The sequence below is a fragment of the Odocoileus virginianus genome, chromosome 7, assembly GCF_023699985.2.
Source record: "Odocoileus virginianus isolate 20LAN1187 ecotype Illinois chromosome 7, Ovbor_1.2, whole genome shotgun sequence".
NCBI lineage: Eukaryota > Metazoa > Chordata > Mammalia > Artiodactyla > Cervidae > Odocoileus > Odocoileus virginianus.
Genome location: NC_069680.1, coordinates 62,851,154 through 62,868,563, shown reverse-complemented (window position 1 = coordinate 62,868,563; position 17,410 = coordinate 62,851,154). Strand labels below are relative to the sequence as shown.

Sequence of the window (17,410 nt, the reverse complement as noted above, 5' to 3'; positions counted from 1 at the left end):
CCAGGCCTCCCTATCCATCACCAACTCCTGGGGTCTACTCAAACTCATGTCATGGAGTTGGTGATGCCATCCAGCCATCTCATCCTCTGTCATCCCCTTCTCCTCCTGCCCTCAATCCCTCCCAGCATCAGGGTCTTTTCCAATGAGTCAACTCTTTGCACGAGGTGGCCAAAGTATTGGAGTTTCAGCTTCAGCATCAGTCCTTCCAGTGAACACCTAGGACTGATCTCCTCTAGGATGGACCGGTTGGATCTCTTTGCAATCCAAGGGACTGTCAAGAGTCTTCTCCAACACCACAGTTCAAAAGCATCAATTTTTCGGCACTCAGCTTTCTTCACAGTCCAACTCTCACATCCATATATGACCACTGGAAAAACCATAGCCTTGACTAGACAGACCTCTGTTGACAAAGTAATGTCTCTGGTTTTTAATAATGCTATCTAGGTTGGTCATAACTTTCCTTCCAAGGAGTAAGCATCTTTTAATTTCATGGCTGCAGTCACCATCTGCAGTGATTTTGGAGCCCCCCAAAATAAAATCTGATACTGTTTCCACTGTTTCCCCATCTGTTTCCCATGAAGTGATGGGACCAGATGCCATGATCTTAGTTTTCTGAATGTTGAGCTTTAAGCCAACTTTTTCACTCTCCTCTTTCACTTTCATCAAGAGGCTTTTTAGTTCCTCTTCACTTTCTGCCATAAGGGTGGTGTCATCTGCATATCTGAGGTTAATAAACAGCTTTATTGAGATATAATTCACATACCATGTAATTTACCTCTTAAGATGTACAATTCAGTGGATTTTAATACATCTGCAGAGTTGTGTAAACATTATGACAATCAATTTTAATCCTTTTTAAAATAAATCACTCCAAAAAGAAACCCCAGATCTATTAGCAGTCACTCTCCTTTCCCTCCCCCAGCTCTAGGCAATCACTAATATGCTTTTTATGTCTGTAGATTTTTTTCATGTAACATAATGTTTTTGAGGTTTATTTGTGTTGTAGCGTGTATCAGTACTTCATTTCCTTTTATGGGCAAATAAGATTCCATTGTATGGTTATATCAAATTTTGTTTATTCAGTCATCATTTGGACATTTGGATTGTTTCCACCTTTTTGCAATTATTAACAATGCTGCTATGAACATTTCTGTACAAATATTTCTGTGGATATATGCTCTCATTTGGTTTGGGTATAGACCTAGTAGTGGAGTTGTTGGGTCATATGGTAACTCCACGTTTAACTTTTTTAGGAACTGAAAAACTGTTTTCCAAAGTAGCTGCACCATTTTACATTCCTATTAGCAATGTATGAGTATTCCAGTTTCTTCACATCCTTGTCAATACCTACTCTTTTTATTACTATAGCTATCCTAGAGGGTGTGAAGTGGTATCTCATAGTGGTATTTCATTTATATTTCCATAATGACATAACAGAACCTGTGTGCACCAGGACCCAGGAGAAAGGAGCAGTGACCCCACAAGAGACTGACCCAGACTTCCCTGGAGTGTCCAGGAGTCTCCAGCCGAGGCATGGGTCAGTGGTGGCCTGATGCAGGGTTGGGGGCACTGAGTGTAGCAGTACATGCATGGGATCTTTTGGGGGAGGTCGCCATTATCTTCATTACCTCCACCATAGTTTGGCCCCAGGTAAATAACAGGGAGGGAACACAGTTCCACCCATCAACAGAAAATTGTTAAAAGATTTACTGAGCATAACCCCGCCCATCAGAACAAGACCCAGTTTCCCCCTCAGTCAGTCTCTCCCGTCAGGAAACTTCCAGAAGCCTCTTATCCTTCTCCATCAGAGGGCAGACAGATTGAAAACCACAATTATAGAAAACTAACCAATCTGATCACATGAATCACAGCTTTGACTAACTCAAACTATGAGCCATGCTTTGTAGGGCCACCCAAGACAGATGGGTCATGGTGGAGAGTTCTGACAAATTGTGGTCCACTGGAGAAGGGAATGACAAACCACTTCAGTATTCTTGCCTTGAGAACCCCATGAACAGTGTGAAAAGGAAAAAAGATAGGACACCGAAAGGTGAACTTGCCAGGTCGGTAGGTGTCCAATATGCTACTGAAGAAGAGTGGTGAAATAACTCCAGAAAGAATGAAGAGACGGAGCCAAAGCAAAAACAACACCCAGTTGTGGATGTGACTGGTGATAGAAGCAAAGTCCAATTCTATAAAGAGCAATATTGCATAGGAACCTGACATGTTAGGTCCATGGATCAAGGCAAATTGGAAGTGATCAAACAGGAGATGGCAAGAGTGAATGTTGGCATTTTAGGAATTAGCAAGCTTAAATGGGTGAATTTAACTCAGATGACCATTATATTGACTACTGTGGGCAAGAATCCTTTAGAAGAAATGGAGTAGCCATCATAGTCAACAAAAGAGTCTGAAATGCAGTACTTGGGTGCAATTTCAAAAATGACAGAATGATCTCTGTTCGTTTCCAAGGCAAGCCATTCAGTATCACAGTAGTCTAAGTCTATGCCCCGACCAGTAATGCTGAAGAAGCTGAAGCTGAATGGCTCTGTGAAGACCTACAAGACCTTCTAGAACTAACACCCAAAAAAGATGTCCTTTTCATTATTGGGGACTGGAATGCAAAAGTAGGAAGGCAAGAGATACCTGGAGTAACAGGGAAATTAGGCTTTGGAGTACAAAATGAAGAAAGGCAAAGGCTAATAGAGTTTTTCTAAAGGAATGCACTGGTGGTAGCAAACACCCTCTTCTAACAGCACAAGAGAAGACTCTCTACATGGACATCACCAGATGGCCAACACCAAAAGCAGATTGATTTTTGCAGCCAAAGATAGAGAAGGTCTGTACAGTCAGCAAAAACAAGATGAGGAGCTGACTGTGTCTCAGATCACGAACTCCTTATTGCCAAATTCAGACTTAAATTGAAGAAAGTAGGGAAAACCACTGGACCATTCAGGTATGACCAAAATCAAAACCTTTACGATTATACAGTGGAAGTGAGAAATAGATTCAAGGGATTAGATCTGACAAGAGTGCCTGAAGAAATATGGACGGAGGTTCATGACATTGTACAGGAGACAGGGATCAAGACCATCCCCAAGAAGAAGAGATGCAAAAAAGCAAAATGGCTGTCTGAGGAGGCCTTACAAATAACCGTGAGAGGAAGAGGAGTGAAAAGAAAAGGAGAAAAGGAAAGATATACCTATTTGAATGCAGAGTTCCAAAGAATAGCAAGGAGAGATAAGAAAGCCTTCCTCAGTGATCAGTGCAAAGAAATAGAGGAAAACAATAGAATGGGAAAGACTAGAGATCTCTTCAAGAAAATTACAGATACCAAGGGAGCATTTCATGCAAAGATGGGTTCGATAAAGGACAGAAATGGTATGGACCTAACAGAAGCAGAAAATATTGAGAGGAGGTGGCAAGAATACACAGAAGAACTATACAAAAAAGATCTTCATGACCCAGATATTCACGATGATGTGATCACTCACCTAGAGACAGAAATCCTGAAATGCAAAGTCAAGTGGGCCTTAGTAAGCATCACTATGAACAAAGCTAGTGGAGGTGATGGAATTTCAGTTGGGTTGTTTCCAATCCTAAAAGATGTTGCTGTGAAAGTGCTGCCTTCAGTATGCCAGAAAATTTGGAAAACTGAGCAGTGGCCACAGGACTGGAAAAGGTCAGTTTTCATTCCAATCCCAAAGAAAAGCAATGCCAAAGAATGCTCAAACTACTGCCCAATTGCACTCATGCACTCACACGCTAGTAAAGTGATGCTCAAAATTCTCCAAGCCAGGCTTCAACAGTATGTGAACCAAGAACTTCCAGATGTTCAAGCTGGATTTAGAAAAAGCAGAGGAACCAGAAATCAAATTGCCAACATCTGCTGGATCATCAAAAAAGCAAGAGAATTCCAGAAAAACATCTACTTCTGCTTTATTGACTACGTCAAAGCCTTTGACTGTGTGGATCACAACAAACTGTGGAAAATTCTGAAAGAGATGGGATTACCAGACTCCCTGACCTTCATCCTGAGAAATCTGTGTGAAGATCAGGAAGCAACAGTTAGAACTGGACATGGAACAACAGACTGGTTCCAAGTCGGGAAAGGAGTTATGTAATGGCTGTATGTTGTCACCCTGTTTATTTAACTTAATGCAGAGTACATCATGTGAAACACTGGGTTGGATGAAACACAAGCTGGAATCAAGATTGCCGGGAGAAATATCAATAACCTCAGATATGCAGATGACACCACCCTTATGGCAGAAAGTGAAGAAGAACTAAAGAGCCTCTTGATGAAAGTGAAAGAGGAGAGTGAAAAAGTTGATTCAGGAAACTTAAGATCATGTCATCTGGTTCCATCACTTCATGGCAAATAGATGGGGAAACAGTGACAGACTTGATTTTTTTGGGCTGCAAAATCACTGCAGATGGTGACTGCAGCCATGAAATTAAAAGACGTTTACTCCTTGGAAGGAAAGTTATCACCAGCCTAGACAGCATATTAAAAAACAGAGACATTACTTTGCCAACAATGCTGGGACGGATTGGGGGCAGGAGGAGAAGGGGACAACAGAGAATGAGATGGTTGGATGGCATCACCGACTCGATGGACACGGGTTTGAGTAAACTCTGGGAGTTGGTGATGGACAGGGAGGCCTGGCGTGCTGCAGTCCATAGCATCGCAAAGAGTCGGACACGACTAAGCCACTGAATGACTAGTGATGTTGAGTTTTTTCAGGTATTTATTGGTCATTTGTAGCTTCTTTGGCGAAATATCTCTTCAAATCCCTTTCTAATTGAAAAAGTGGATTATTTTTAATTACTCAGTTCTAAGAGTTCTGTGTACTAGGTATTAAACTTTTGTTAGAGATATGATTTATAATTTTTTTTTTTTTACCATTCTTTTGGTTGTCTTTTCACTTTTCTGAAGGATGAAAGTTTTAAATTTTGATGAAGTCCAATTTAATTTTTTCGTTGGCTTCTTGTGCTTTTTATGTGTCATATCTAAGAAATTATTGTCTAGATATTAGTGTTTAAGTGCTTCATCAAGGTTATGAAGATTTGCACCTCTTTTTTCCCCAAGAGGTTTATAGTTTTAGATTTAAAGATGATGTTGGATACATTTTGAGTTAATTTTAGGGTCAGTATAAAGTTTTCTTAAGTTTATTCCCAGGTAATTAACATATTGGTTGCTGTTGCTTCAGGTGATTGGTTCTTGTTTGTATGGAAAGGTCCTTTTCTAAAGGCAGTGCCGCTTTTTGTAAATGGTAATTTTTCAATAGTATAGCTTGCTTAAAAAAAAAAAGACCACCCAGAGGGATAGGGTGGGAGGGATTTGAGAGGGGGGTTCAGGATGGGGGGACACACATGTGCACCCATGACTGATTCGTGTCAATGTATGGCAAAAATCACAATATTGTCAAGTAATTATCTTTCAATTAAAATAAATTAATTAAAAAAATCAATCTTTAAGGAAGTTTCATTGAAAGCGCTTCTTTTGGAATAGTTTGCTTTGCCACATGTTCCTTGTTGTTTTACTGGCTGTGCCGTGTCTGACTCTTCTGCAAACCATGGACTGTAGCCTGCCAGTCTCACTTGTCCATGGGATTTCCTAGGCAAGAGTATTGGAGTGGATTGCCATTTCCTCCTCCAGCGGATCTTTCCCACCCTGGGATAAAATGCCAGTCTCCAGCATTGGCAGGTGGATTCTTTACCACTGAGCTACCTGGAAAACCCACATATTCCTTGTTTAAGTTTAATAAATCTAAAATGTGTATTGTACAAGATTTTATTTTCCACTTGTATCCTAAGGGTGGCAAAGACACTGATAAGTTGTCTTATCAAGATTTTTTCTGTAAATCAGATATACATATAATTTATTTTTGAGCAGAAGGGATTGATGGTGGTATTATGCCCTAGTAGAGGTATGGAGTTGCTCATTTGAATTTTACTAACCCTGTGATTTGACTTGATCATTCACTTCAGTGCTACTTTGACTTCATTTTTTAGCTTGCATATTTGTTTATTTATAGAAATGCATCCTGTTAAAAATGTTTATTAAAATGCAGAAATTGAGTAAAGAGAATTGACTGTGATTCCCTCAGACAATTGTTAACATTTTTAAAATCTTTTAATTACTGTATAAAGTTTTAAGCTTTTTACATGTATATCCAAGTATATTCTTTAAACTTAGAAATTAGGCTTTAAACTTTTTCATGTTTATATTTAACACTCTCTAAACTAGGAAACAAACTAAGGGTTTAAAAGTTTAAATTTCTAAAGAATTGCTATGTTTTATATTATTGCTGTTTTTAATATCCTAATCAATATTTATTGATATTCATGTTATGAAACACAGTTTCACTAACAAAGAGAAATTACTGCAAATTCGTCAGATAAGAATTATATAGACTATGTTAATATTTGGAAATATCAGCATTTTTAAAAGCCATAAGGAGAGCATGTATAATTTAATGTTTACTTCTTTTACTTCTTCCCTTCTACTGCCTCTGTCCACTTTTTTCTCCCACTCAAATTCCTAAATTATAAAGCCTGTGCATCTGTTTGCTAGTAGATTGGGCTTCTTGGTCCTTTTCACTACCTTAGCCCAGGATTGAGGTTGCCTGGGCTCCCCACAATTCTCCAAGTCACCTCTTTTTCCATGTCCTTTGACATACTTTTGGCAACAAATCCAGTTATTCTTGTGCTCTTGCCTCACATCCAAAAGTAACATTTCTTAAACGTCTTCTAGGTGTCAGGCATTGTCCAAGGCACTTTCATCTGAAGTACTGCTGATTTTTTATTATTAGCTGGTGGTCAAGTTTGGTCTCACATTAGATACCTTACTTTTTTGCTTATTCTGCTTCCTTTTGAAGGGACCACCAAATAAAAGTCAACATTACTGATGAAATTTTACTAAATTGCAGGACTCCTAGTCTCATGGTAATTTTTGTTTTTTTCCTGTTCTGAGAAAAAGAATCCTGATACTTTATCCTATATTGGGAAACTTATGCATTGCTAACTAAAGTGTTTGAAATAATTGAGAGGTATATTGTACAATTTAAAATACACAGTTTAAAAATCAGTGAAGAATGGTACCACTTTAATTATAGATAAGATTTGTTTCTTTCTCAAACTTTCCCCTCAGCCTACATTTATTATTAAAATGTTTCTGGTTTAGGGGAACTTGACTTTCCTAGTTGAAATAGAAACTTTAAATATTGAGCTTAACTTCAATTGTGAATCCAGTTTAAATATTTTTAAAAAGTGGATTAAAATCGTATTTATTCTTAAACTTTGTATCTCACATATATTCATTGAATTTCTAAAATTAAGAAAAACATTTAAAAGATCATTGAAAAATATTTCTTTTTGGTGATAGAGAATAGAGAGGAGTAAATATATGAGAATTATTTACCTTTTTTAGTTCGCCTTAAACAGGGTTGATGAGTGAAAGAGTATGTGTGTGTGTGTATGTATGTATGTGTATATATATGTATTTATTTATTTTTTAGATCTGATGTCAGATTTTATTTATTTGTCACTCTTGGAAAATCTCATTTTTTACTGTACTCAGAATTCTCAGAGAGGACAGCCTCCATCTCTTGGTAATCTGTTATTGCCATTTTTCTTTGACTTCCTTCATTCTCTTGGCCAAAAGTTTAGCATATTCTGCAGCCTCTTCCTTATTTTTCTCAGTACACTGCTTCTTCAGAGCAATAGGCCAGCATTTGCGTTGCAGAATATGTGGAGTTACATAACGCTGAATCTTGGGTGCTTCGGTAGTGGGTTTCTTACCTTCTTTAAGGACTTTCTCACAATATATTGGTGGACATCTTCTTTAGAGAGGAAAGTATATTAATTAGGACTCTGAATTAAACAGAAATCTTAACTCATACTAGTCCATAATGGAATTTAAGAATTGTGGTGATAGGAAGTTGTCTTAGCAACAGAGGTCAGGAGTATGATTAAATTTCAAGAATAATTGGAACATCCCCATGTTTTCTTCTGTCTCTTGTCTGTCTTCCTCTCTGTGTATGTGCATCATTTTAAAATCTTTCTAGATAAGCTTCATTCACTTGGTCCCTAACTTTTCCCGAGCTTTATTTATAAAATAGTTCAGACATTCAGAGAGTGCCTGCCGCCTCTTTTCTCAGTTTCATTTTCAAATTTTCTGACAAGGAACTTTGAATGGTCCCTCGGTCAAGGAGAAGTATCATGCTATACAACATGACTGGTAAAACTATGGGAATGAATTAAAGGTGAACTGGGGCAGTTAAAAAGGTAGAAGGGGGCAATTTCCAGAGAAAGAGTAGGGATGATTGAGGTGCCATGTAGGGAAAAATAAGTGTGTTTTTGAAGTGATCTTATCTTCAGATTACTTCTGACAGGGAAGACTGAGCTTTGGAAGAACCTCTGAAAGACAGCCTACATAGCACTTTCAGTTAAGGGCAGTATCTTGGTTTAGAGGTCCTCTCCAATCATATCCTAAACTGCTGTTCCATTGGAATGATGCCCAAGACTGGGTTCACTGCTCAAGTATAGAAAATTGTGGAAAAGAGGCTAGCATGACTTCTGGGTTTTTAATCGAAAAGTTGGTCATATCATTGAAGCACTCATCCCAGATTTTATGTATGTACCAGAGATTCAGCTCACTCTCTTTGGGAGCAGATGTATGACTGGGATTCTTAGAGTTAAGTTAAAGCAAATGGCAATTGGCAGAGTGATTACAGGGAAGAACAGAAATATAACTGGTTCTATTAGCAATCACTCTTAGATGTCTTGGAAAATCCATCCTGCTTATATGAAAGAGACATTCTGTCTAGATATATATACCACGTTGCAGTGGCCTGAATTAGCAGCTTGAATGTGTGTTGATCTTTTGCGCTGACCATAAAAACTGTCAGAAAGATTAAAGTCTAACACAGATGTCAGGAAAACCAACAGTGGAGTACGGAATTTGTATGAGGAAAAATAATCTTAAAGTTGGAACCCTCTAAAGGAAGGTTTGGAACAAGTTGTGGAAGATGTGGAGAGACTGTTAGAAGGAGCCCTGTGAAAAGTTTTTCATGTCAGAGAAAGATTAGAATATCAAGCATTCTTTAGTCTGCCTAATTTTTGAGTGATTTGTTTGGGAAAGACAGACTTGTTAATGTTGCATTTTTTTTTTTTTTGGAAGAAAAATGTTAGACCAAAAGGCTAATAGAATTATTTGCCAGATGCCCTGTTACAGTAATCCATTGAATAACAAATATACAATTCAGTGAATCCTGATAACTCAGAGTCATATTTACAATGTAGTAGAACTGTTTTAAAATCTATTCCCAGGTTTGGTTGATCTGTGAGTATGTTGGGCTGGACTTTCCTAGAAGAAGGAATGTAGGAAAGTTTTAGATAAATAGTACACTTTGCATTTTATTTTTGTCCAGATCTACCAGAGAATGTGTTTCCCAGGTTGTTGTTTCTTTATAGTTTCAAAAATATTTAAAATTAAAAAATTTTTTAAATTTAAAAATATTCATGCATTTCAAAAATTATGTTTTATATATATATAGATTATTTATAGATTAATAAACACTTATGAAACTGCCATCCAACCAAGAATCAAAATGTTATGAGTAACTTATCCATACTGTTTCAGTAATAAATTTTATTCCTGTATAAATTTGTCTTTGTATCTGCCTCTTCTTTGTCTTTCTTTCCTTTCTTCCTTCCTCCCTTTTCTTCTTTTCAGTCTTTCTCTCATTGTGTCTTCTCTGGGATCTGAGATTTACCTTCTTTTGAAGAAGATTGCATCCTCTTTAACCCATTTAAATTCTGTTTCAAGCTTGTTGAGGATTTAGAACAGAAGGCATTTATATCTTACTGTTTTTGATAAAATCCTAATGTCTAAACTGAACTGAATGTCTTTTTTTTTTTTTTAACTGAATGTCTTTTGGGATGCTTTACTTTTAGTTGTACATAATGATTGCTTTGCACGTTGCTAAATTAAAAGACGCTTACTCCTTGGAAGGAAAGTTATGACCAACCTAGATAGCATATTAAAAAGCAGAGACATTACTTTGCCAACAAATGTCCATCTAGTCAAGGCTATGGTTTTTCCAGTGGTCATGTATGGATGTGAGAGTTGGACTGTGAAGAAAGCTGAGCACTGAAAAATTGATGCTTTTGAACTATGGTGTTGGAGAAGACTCTTAAGAGTCCCTTGGATTTCAAGGAGATCCAAGCAATTCATCCTAAAGGAGATCAGTCCTGGGTGCTCACTGGAAGGACTGATGCTGAAGCTGAAACTCCAATACTTTGGCCACCTCACGGGAAGAGTTGACTCATTGGAAAAGACCCTGATGCTGGGAGGGATTGGGGGGGGTGGGCAGGAGGAGAAGGGGACAACAGAGGATGAGATGGTTGGATGGCATCACTGACTCAATGGCCATGGGTTTGGGTGGACTCTGGGAGTTGGTGATGGACAGGGAGGCCTGGCGTGCTGCGATTCATGGGGTCACAAAGAGTCGTACATGATTGAGCGACTGAACTGAACAAAGGTGGTAATAAATGGAAGTGAGACATCGCAAGTAAAGAAACCATTATGTTTTAAAAACCTGTGATTGATAAGGATATGCTTGCCTATAAACATGCCACTTAAGGTTTCTGAAAGAATGTGCATGAGGCGTAGTATTGAGACAGATTAGAGAAACCATTCCCTAGAGTAATTAGAAATTCTGTGACATGTTCTAAAAAATAAATTGAAGTAAAATATATTTTAAAGGCAGAGAGCACCTTTTGTATGATTTCACGAGGTAGTCACATCCTGTGGTTCTCAAAGTGTGATCCCCTGAGCAGCAGCAGCATCACCTGAGAACTCGCATATATAATCTAGGTACTTCGACCTTTGGGTGATCTGATACAGCCAAAGTTTAGAACCACTGCTATGTAGGCTATCTTCATTTATATTAACTAGCTTAGGTTGGCATGGTAATTTGGAGTAATGCTGTGAGAGGGTCTGAATTTTCTATTGCAAGTGACAGAAATCCAACTTAAACTAGTTTAAGAAAAAGGGAATTTACAGACTCCCTCAGCTGAGTTGGAAGATTATTAGGGAAGTTCATAGGTTCAGAGCAGAAACTATAAGAATCAGAATGGAGCTTGTAAAACTGTTTGTTTCTGCATAACTTTGTCATTTTTATAGATTAGGTTCCTGTGTATGCTTGTCAGGTGGCACAGATGGTCATAGGCAGCTCCAAATTCACATCCTCTGAGAGTAGCAATTCCAGAAAGAGCTGCTGCTTACCATTTCACAAGCCCACTCTTCAACAGTTAAACTCATTGGAATGAGGGTCTGTGACTGGCTTAGCCTGGGTCATAAGTCTATTTCTGGGAGAAAGGAGCATAGAAAAGTGTGCCATTATGTTGTCAGGAGTGGCACACTTTTGGGTTGCTTTCAAATAAGCTTAACAATCTTTGAAGCAGAGCAAGAAATTTAGAGGATTATAGAGTTAGAAAATGGAACATGCTCAAACATCTTAGCTACTTTATTGTATTAGAGTGTGGTTAACCACTTCATTAAAGGCTATGGTGCCATAATATGAAAGTTGATGTTTTAGGTGTCTTATTTTGTATAGAGTTAATTTTTGTCATTATAAAAGCAAATCTAATTAGAGAAGTGCAAATGAAAACAACAGTGAGGTACCATCTCACACTGGTCAGAATGGCCATCATTAAAAAGTCTACAAATAGAAAAATGCTGCCAGAGGGTGTCTAGAAAACACTGGTGGTGGGAATGTTGGTTGGTCCTGCCACTGTGAAATACAGTGTGGCAGTTCCTCAGAAAACTAAAAATAGAATTGCCATATGATCCAGCAAACTCACTCCTGGGCATATACCCAGACAAAACTACAGTTCAAAAAGATACATGCATCCCTGTGTTCATAGCAGCATCATTCACAATAGCCAAAACATGGAAACATCCTAAATGTTCATTGACAAACGCATGGATAACAATGATGTGGTACCTATATAAAATAGCATACTATTCAGTCATGAAAAAGAATGGAAGGCCATTTTCAGCAACATGGATGCAACTAGAGATCATCATACTGTGAAGTAACTCAGAAAGAGAAAGACAAATATCCTATGATATCACTTATATGTGGAATCTAAAATATGACACGAGTAAGCCTATCTACAAAACAGAAAAAGACTCAGACAGAACAGACTTGTGGGTGCCGAGGTGGAAAGGATGTAGGGGGAGAGAAAGACGGGGAGTTTGGGATTAGCAGATATAAACCATTATATATAGGATGGATAAACAACATGGTCCTACTCTGTAGCAGGATACTGTATATACAGGGAACTATATTCAATATCCTGTGATGAACCATAATGGAAAAGAATATTTAAAAAAGAAGAATGTATGTGTATACCTGAGTCACTTTGCTATAAGCAGAGACTTGCATATTGTAAAACAACTATACCTCAATAAAAAATTAATAAGAACCTATTACATGAGGAAAAAATAAGCCTTAAGTATAAAAGTAAATATACCCTGTGTTGTTGTTTAGTTGCTAAGTCATGTCCAGCTCCGTTGCGAGCTCATGGACAGTGGCCCACCCGGCTCCTCTGTCTGTGGGATGTCCCAGGCAAGAATACTGGAGTGGGTTGCCATTTCCTTCTCTAGGGGTCTTCCTGACCCAGGGATCAAACTTGTGTCTCCTGTATTGGTAGGTGGGTTCTTTACCACTGAACCACCAGGGATGCCCCCAAAATATACCTTTGACATCTGGAAAATACTGAGAAATAGGGGGAAAAAAAAATCACCTAATGTTCTGCTCTTCAGAGACAACTACATTTTGATGAATTTCCTCTGCATATTTTCTTGTAAAGTTATGATCATATTATAATGTTAAGTTTTTTCTTTGTTTTGATTAGTATTTATAATTTTCTGTCAGAGTATAGCAGAAACTTAATCTTCTTCAGTATAGATTCCACCAGGGTTGTATGGTGTTTATTTTTTTTAAGATTTAATTTTTAGAGCAGTTTTTGCTTCATAACAAAATTAAGGGGATGGTATGGAAATGTCCCATGTACTCCCTGCTCCCCATATGTGTTGCCCCCCACCAGAATGGCATATTTTTTAAAATTAATGAATCTACATTGACACATCATAATTGCCCAAAGGCCATAGTCTAACATTACCCCTTCACTCTTAGTGAGATTCAAATGTCAAATTCTGTGAAACTGAACAAATGTATAATGATATGTATTCATCATTATGATATTACACAGTATTTTCACTGCCCTAAAAATCCTCTGTGCTCCGCTTGTTTATTCCCCGTCGTCTTCTACCAACTACTAATCTTTTTATTCTCTTCATAGTTTTACCTCTTCCAGAATATCATATAGTTGGAATTATACAGTATATAGCCTTTTCAGATTGACTTCTTTCACTTAGTAATATTTTTAATTCCTCCATGTTTTTTTAATGGCTTGATAGCTCATTTATTTTTTAGCATTGAATAATATTCTGTTGCCTAGATGTATCACAGTTTATCTGTTCACCTACTAAAGGACATCTTGGTTGCTTCCGAGTTTTGCCCATTATAAATAAAGTTGCTATAAAAATATCCATATGCAGGCTTTTGTGGACATAAATTTTCAACTCCTTTGAGTAAATACTAAACATGATTGCTGGATCATATGGTAAGAGTGTATTAAATTTTTTAAGAAACTGCCAAACTGTGTTCCAAATTGACTGTACCATTTTGCAATCCTACCAGCAATGAATGTTCTAGGATTGATGTTAATTTTTAAATCTTGTTTTTCATTTGAATTTACAAGTAAGGAATATGTTCATTTTAAGTTTCTTGACATATAACACTATCATTAGGTATTTTAAATTTAATTAAGTTTGTTTAATTGTTCATTTGACAGGCAAAAACTGGCTATCTTATTTCAACTTCTTGTGTCCTTGATTACTGGTGAGTGAGTTTTTGTTTTGGTGGGTTTAGTTAACTATAGTTCCTCTTTTGTGGCTTTCTGGTTTCTTAACCCACTTATGGGGCTTCCCTGGTGGCTCAGATGGTAAACAGTCTGCCTGCAGTGCAGGAGACCTGAGTTCAATCCCTGGGCTGGGAAAATCCTCTCGGTAAGGGAACCCACTCCAGTATTCTGGCCTGGAGAATTCCATGGACAGAAGTGGGCTACAGTCTATGGGGTCACAAAGAGTTGGATGTGACTGAGTGACTTTCACTTTCAGCCCACCTATCTGCTGATGTCTTGGGTTTTTTATTGATTTGTAGGAGTTCCTTAAATGAGCTCTGTTTTCTTTAGTTTCCTAGTTTATAGTTTAGTTTTTATTAAAAAATATATAAACCTAAATTTTTTGTGTATTTTAATTCCATCTGGCTTTTGATAGATTGTCTTATTTTTAAGTTTAAATATTCTCTTTTCAGAGGTTCAGTAACTTTTGTTGTTTTTTTTGTTGTTGATTATGACTATTTCATCTAGAATAAAGAAATTTTCAAGCTTTTTTGTTAATTTCTGTAGGTGTTTCTTGATTCATTGTGAGGTTTAAGGATGATGAAAGATGACAGAGAAACTTTAGTGACAAAATACATTTTAGCAATGAAAAAAATGATAACTTCTTATCTGACAGATCTAAACTTTCTCATCAGAGTTAATGTTTAGACAACATTTCTGGTTAGCCTTCTCTTGGTACAGCAAAAGCATTTGTGTTTGCCGGAAATAACATTCATTTATGAAGAAATTATGGCAGAAATCTGTTTAACCAGTGAGAAAATTCTAGACTGTTCAGACAGCCCAGGATTTTGAAAAAAACTTGCACGTTGGCAAGAGCACAGGAGAGGAAGTGTCTGCAGCTGCTGCATTCTAGAAGCCTTCCCAAAGAGTTACTGTGAGGCAGCCAAGAGAACAGTGCCTGTCACTACTGTGTGGTTCTGGAGGGGGAAACTTAAGAGGACTTCCAGCATGTCAGTTTCTGTGCTGATCTATTTTTATTGATTCAAGTTAGGCAGAAAGTGTGTGTGTGTGTGTGCGCACACGTGAGAGAGAGAGCGAGATTGGGAGTTTTCTAATGTGGCAAATGGTGTGTGTGTGTGTGTGTGTGTGTGTGTGTGTGTGTGTGTGTGAGATTGGGGGGTTTTCTAATGTGGCAAATGGTGTGTGTGTGTGTGTGTGTGTGAGATAGGGAGTTTTCTAATGTGGACTTGAACCTGTTGCTTTCGGTGAAGTCTCTTGGGGAGAGTCAGGGGTGCCTGCACAAAGAGAAATAGGGTGACAAGTGAGAATAAGCAATGGGTGTCTGTTATTGGGGTAAATAGTATTGCGGGGGTAACTTGTTTTCCTGTAAGGTAATAAAGAAGAACTTAAAAGTCCATGTTTATGTGGTAAAGGAGGAGCAAGAGAAGAGTGCTAACAGGGCCTTTGGGAAAGCAGGGTAAAAAATCTGGTTAGTTGAAAATCTGCATCTGCCATGAAGAATCCATTCCAGAAAAGAAAGACAGACAGAAGGGCTTTGCTGCCAGTTTTTTTTTTTTTCTTTTTTGCATGCTACAGCTGTGTACTGGGCTAAGGATTTTTTACATGGAACACAGTAGATAAGAGAAAAAACTCAACATTGGGTCCTTTGAGAGAGATTACTAGCATAAATTGACAGCTTGCTGGCTTAAATACCACACTATTCACCTATTTAATGTTCATGATTGGTTGATTTTGAGTAGTTTCACAGTGTTCTTCAGCCATCAATCCCCACAGTATATCTTGGAACATATTCATCACCTCCAAATCTACAGCTTTTAATTGAACTTACTTTAAAATGTAAAGCCATTGTAGGGAAAAGATGGACCAAGTTAGGAATTAAGGGGATTAATCAGAAAGCTCTGAAACATTTTGTCCCTTTAAATATATTCTAACATTCTAGAATGTATTTGGGTAGTATTTAAATTAAGTTGCTATAATAAAGTGGTATATTTTAATGGGAAATTCATGGCTTAGATCTAGATCACAAAGTAAACTTAATGAAAAAGTGTACTACTATCCCTTTAATCTAACTGTAGGAGGACCTAAAGAAAAAACAAACAGCATTTTTAAGCATGTATTATCATGGTGATAGCAAACATGTATATTTTTCTTTTAACATGAACTATCAAGTGAGTACTCTTCTATGAAAAATAAGATAGTAGCTCTTACTAAGTTATTAAATCAGTTTACCGGAATTAACAATGTTCTATGGGCAGTCTTAAAGTTTGACTTACATTTTATTCATAGGAAAAATAGGTTAGGAAATTTTCCTATCCTTCCTTTTTAAAAATAATGGCCATATTTCTCTTGTAGGTGTGTGAGCCTGTAAAACTAAACCTTTGAAGATGATCTGGTATATTTTAGTTGTAGGGATTCTACTTTCCCAGTCTTTGGCCCATCCAGGCTTTTTTACTTCTATTGGTAAGTCTTAATTATTTTGTTATTGTTTTTGTATTTAAAATTTTCCTTTTTCTCATGCTTTTAAATGGATAAAAACAAATACATTGTATTCACAGGGACTGATACATTACTTCAGTTCCTACCCCTCTAAAAGTCTTTCTTTTAATTTTTTCTGATTGCCAAAACTTAGTAAAGCATACAAAAGAAAATTCTCTGGTAGAGTCTACCTGGCAAATCACTTAATGTATGTACTTAGTCTTTTGTATTTTCCTATGTGCGTACTCTATATGTTTTAAAAGAGGTGTTTTCCTACATCCTGTTGACGAGTTTTACCCTTATGTGATTGTGGAGCTAAATAAAACACAAGCAAGTATATTTATGACACTTGATTTGGGGATGTAAAATGATGAGTTTTCTCATCCTGTTGGGGCTTCCCTAGTGGGAGGAGCCTGGTGGGCTGCCGTCTATGGGGCCGCACAGAGTCGGACACAACTGAAGTGACTTGGCGGCAGCAGTGGCTCAGACAGTAAAGGATCTGCCTGAAATGCAGACCTGGGTCGATCCCTGAGTCAGGAAGATCCCCTGGAGAAGGGAATGGCTACCCACTCCAGTGTTCTTGCTTGGAGAATCCCATGGACAGAGAAACCTGGTGGGCTACAGTCCATGTGGTTGCAAACAGACACAATTGTGCAACTTTTTTCTCTCATCCCATTAGGAATAACTAAATATGGATATTTGAATTTCAGTTGTGAAGTATACTTTTTGTTAGTGTGGTCTTTGTCAAATTGAATAAAAATTTAATTCTCAGTACTCTCAAAACCCAAAAAAGATGAGGGGGGAGGTAGGGAAGAAGAAACGTTGATCTTTGGAAAGTAATGTTTTGAAATTAAAAAATAAATTCTTCGATGAAAAGACAATTTGTCGATGTGGTCCAAACTTGCAGAATTAAGTAACTTGAAAATTAGAA

General features: G+C 37.4%; 1 protein-coding gene across 4 annotated transcripts in view; it reads left to right on the top strand.

Moving 5' to 3' along the window:
- P4HA1 (prolyl 4-hydroxylase subunit alpha 1) overlaps nt 1-17,410 on the top strand; it is a 95,010-nt gene that overhangs the window by 7,447 nt on the left and 70,153 nt on the right. For 3 of the 4 annotated variants that reach the window (XM_070470809.1, XM_070470810.1, XM_070470808.1), the window contains one exon: nt 16,357-16,464. In XM_070470809.1, coding sequence (XP_070326910.1) covers nt 16,389-16,464 — 76 coding nt within the window. In that variant the 5' untranslated portion in view covers nt 16,357-16,388. Of the gene's footprint in view, nt 1-13,935; nt 13,983-16,356; nt 16,465-17,410 lie in introns of all 4 variants that reach the window. The other variant, XM_070470811.1, reaches the window with a different exon arrangement.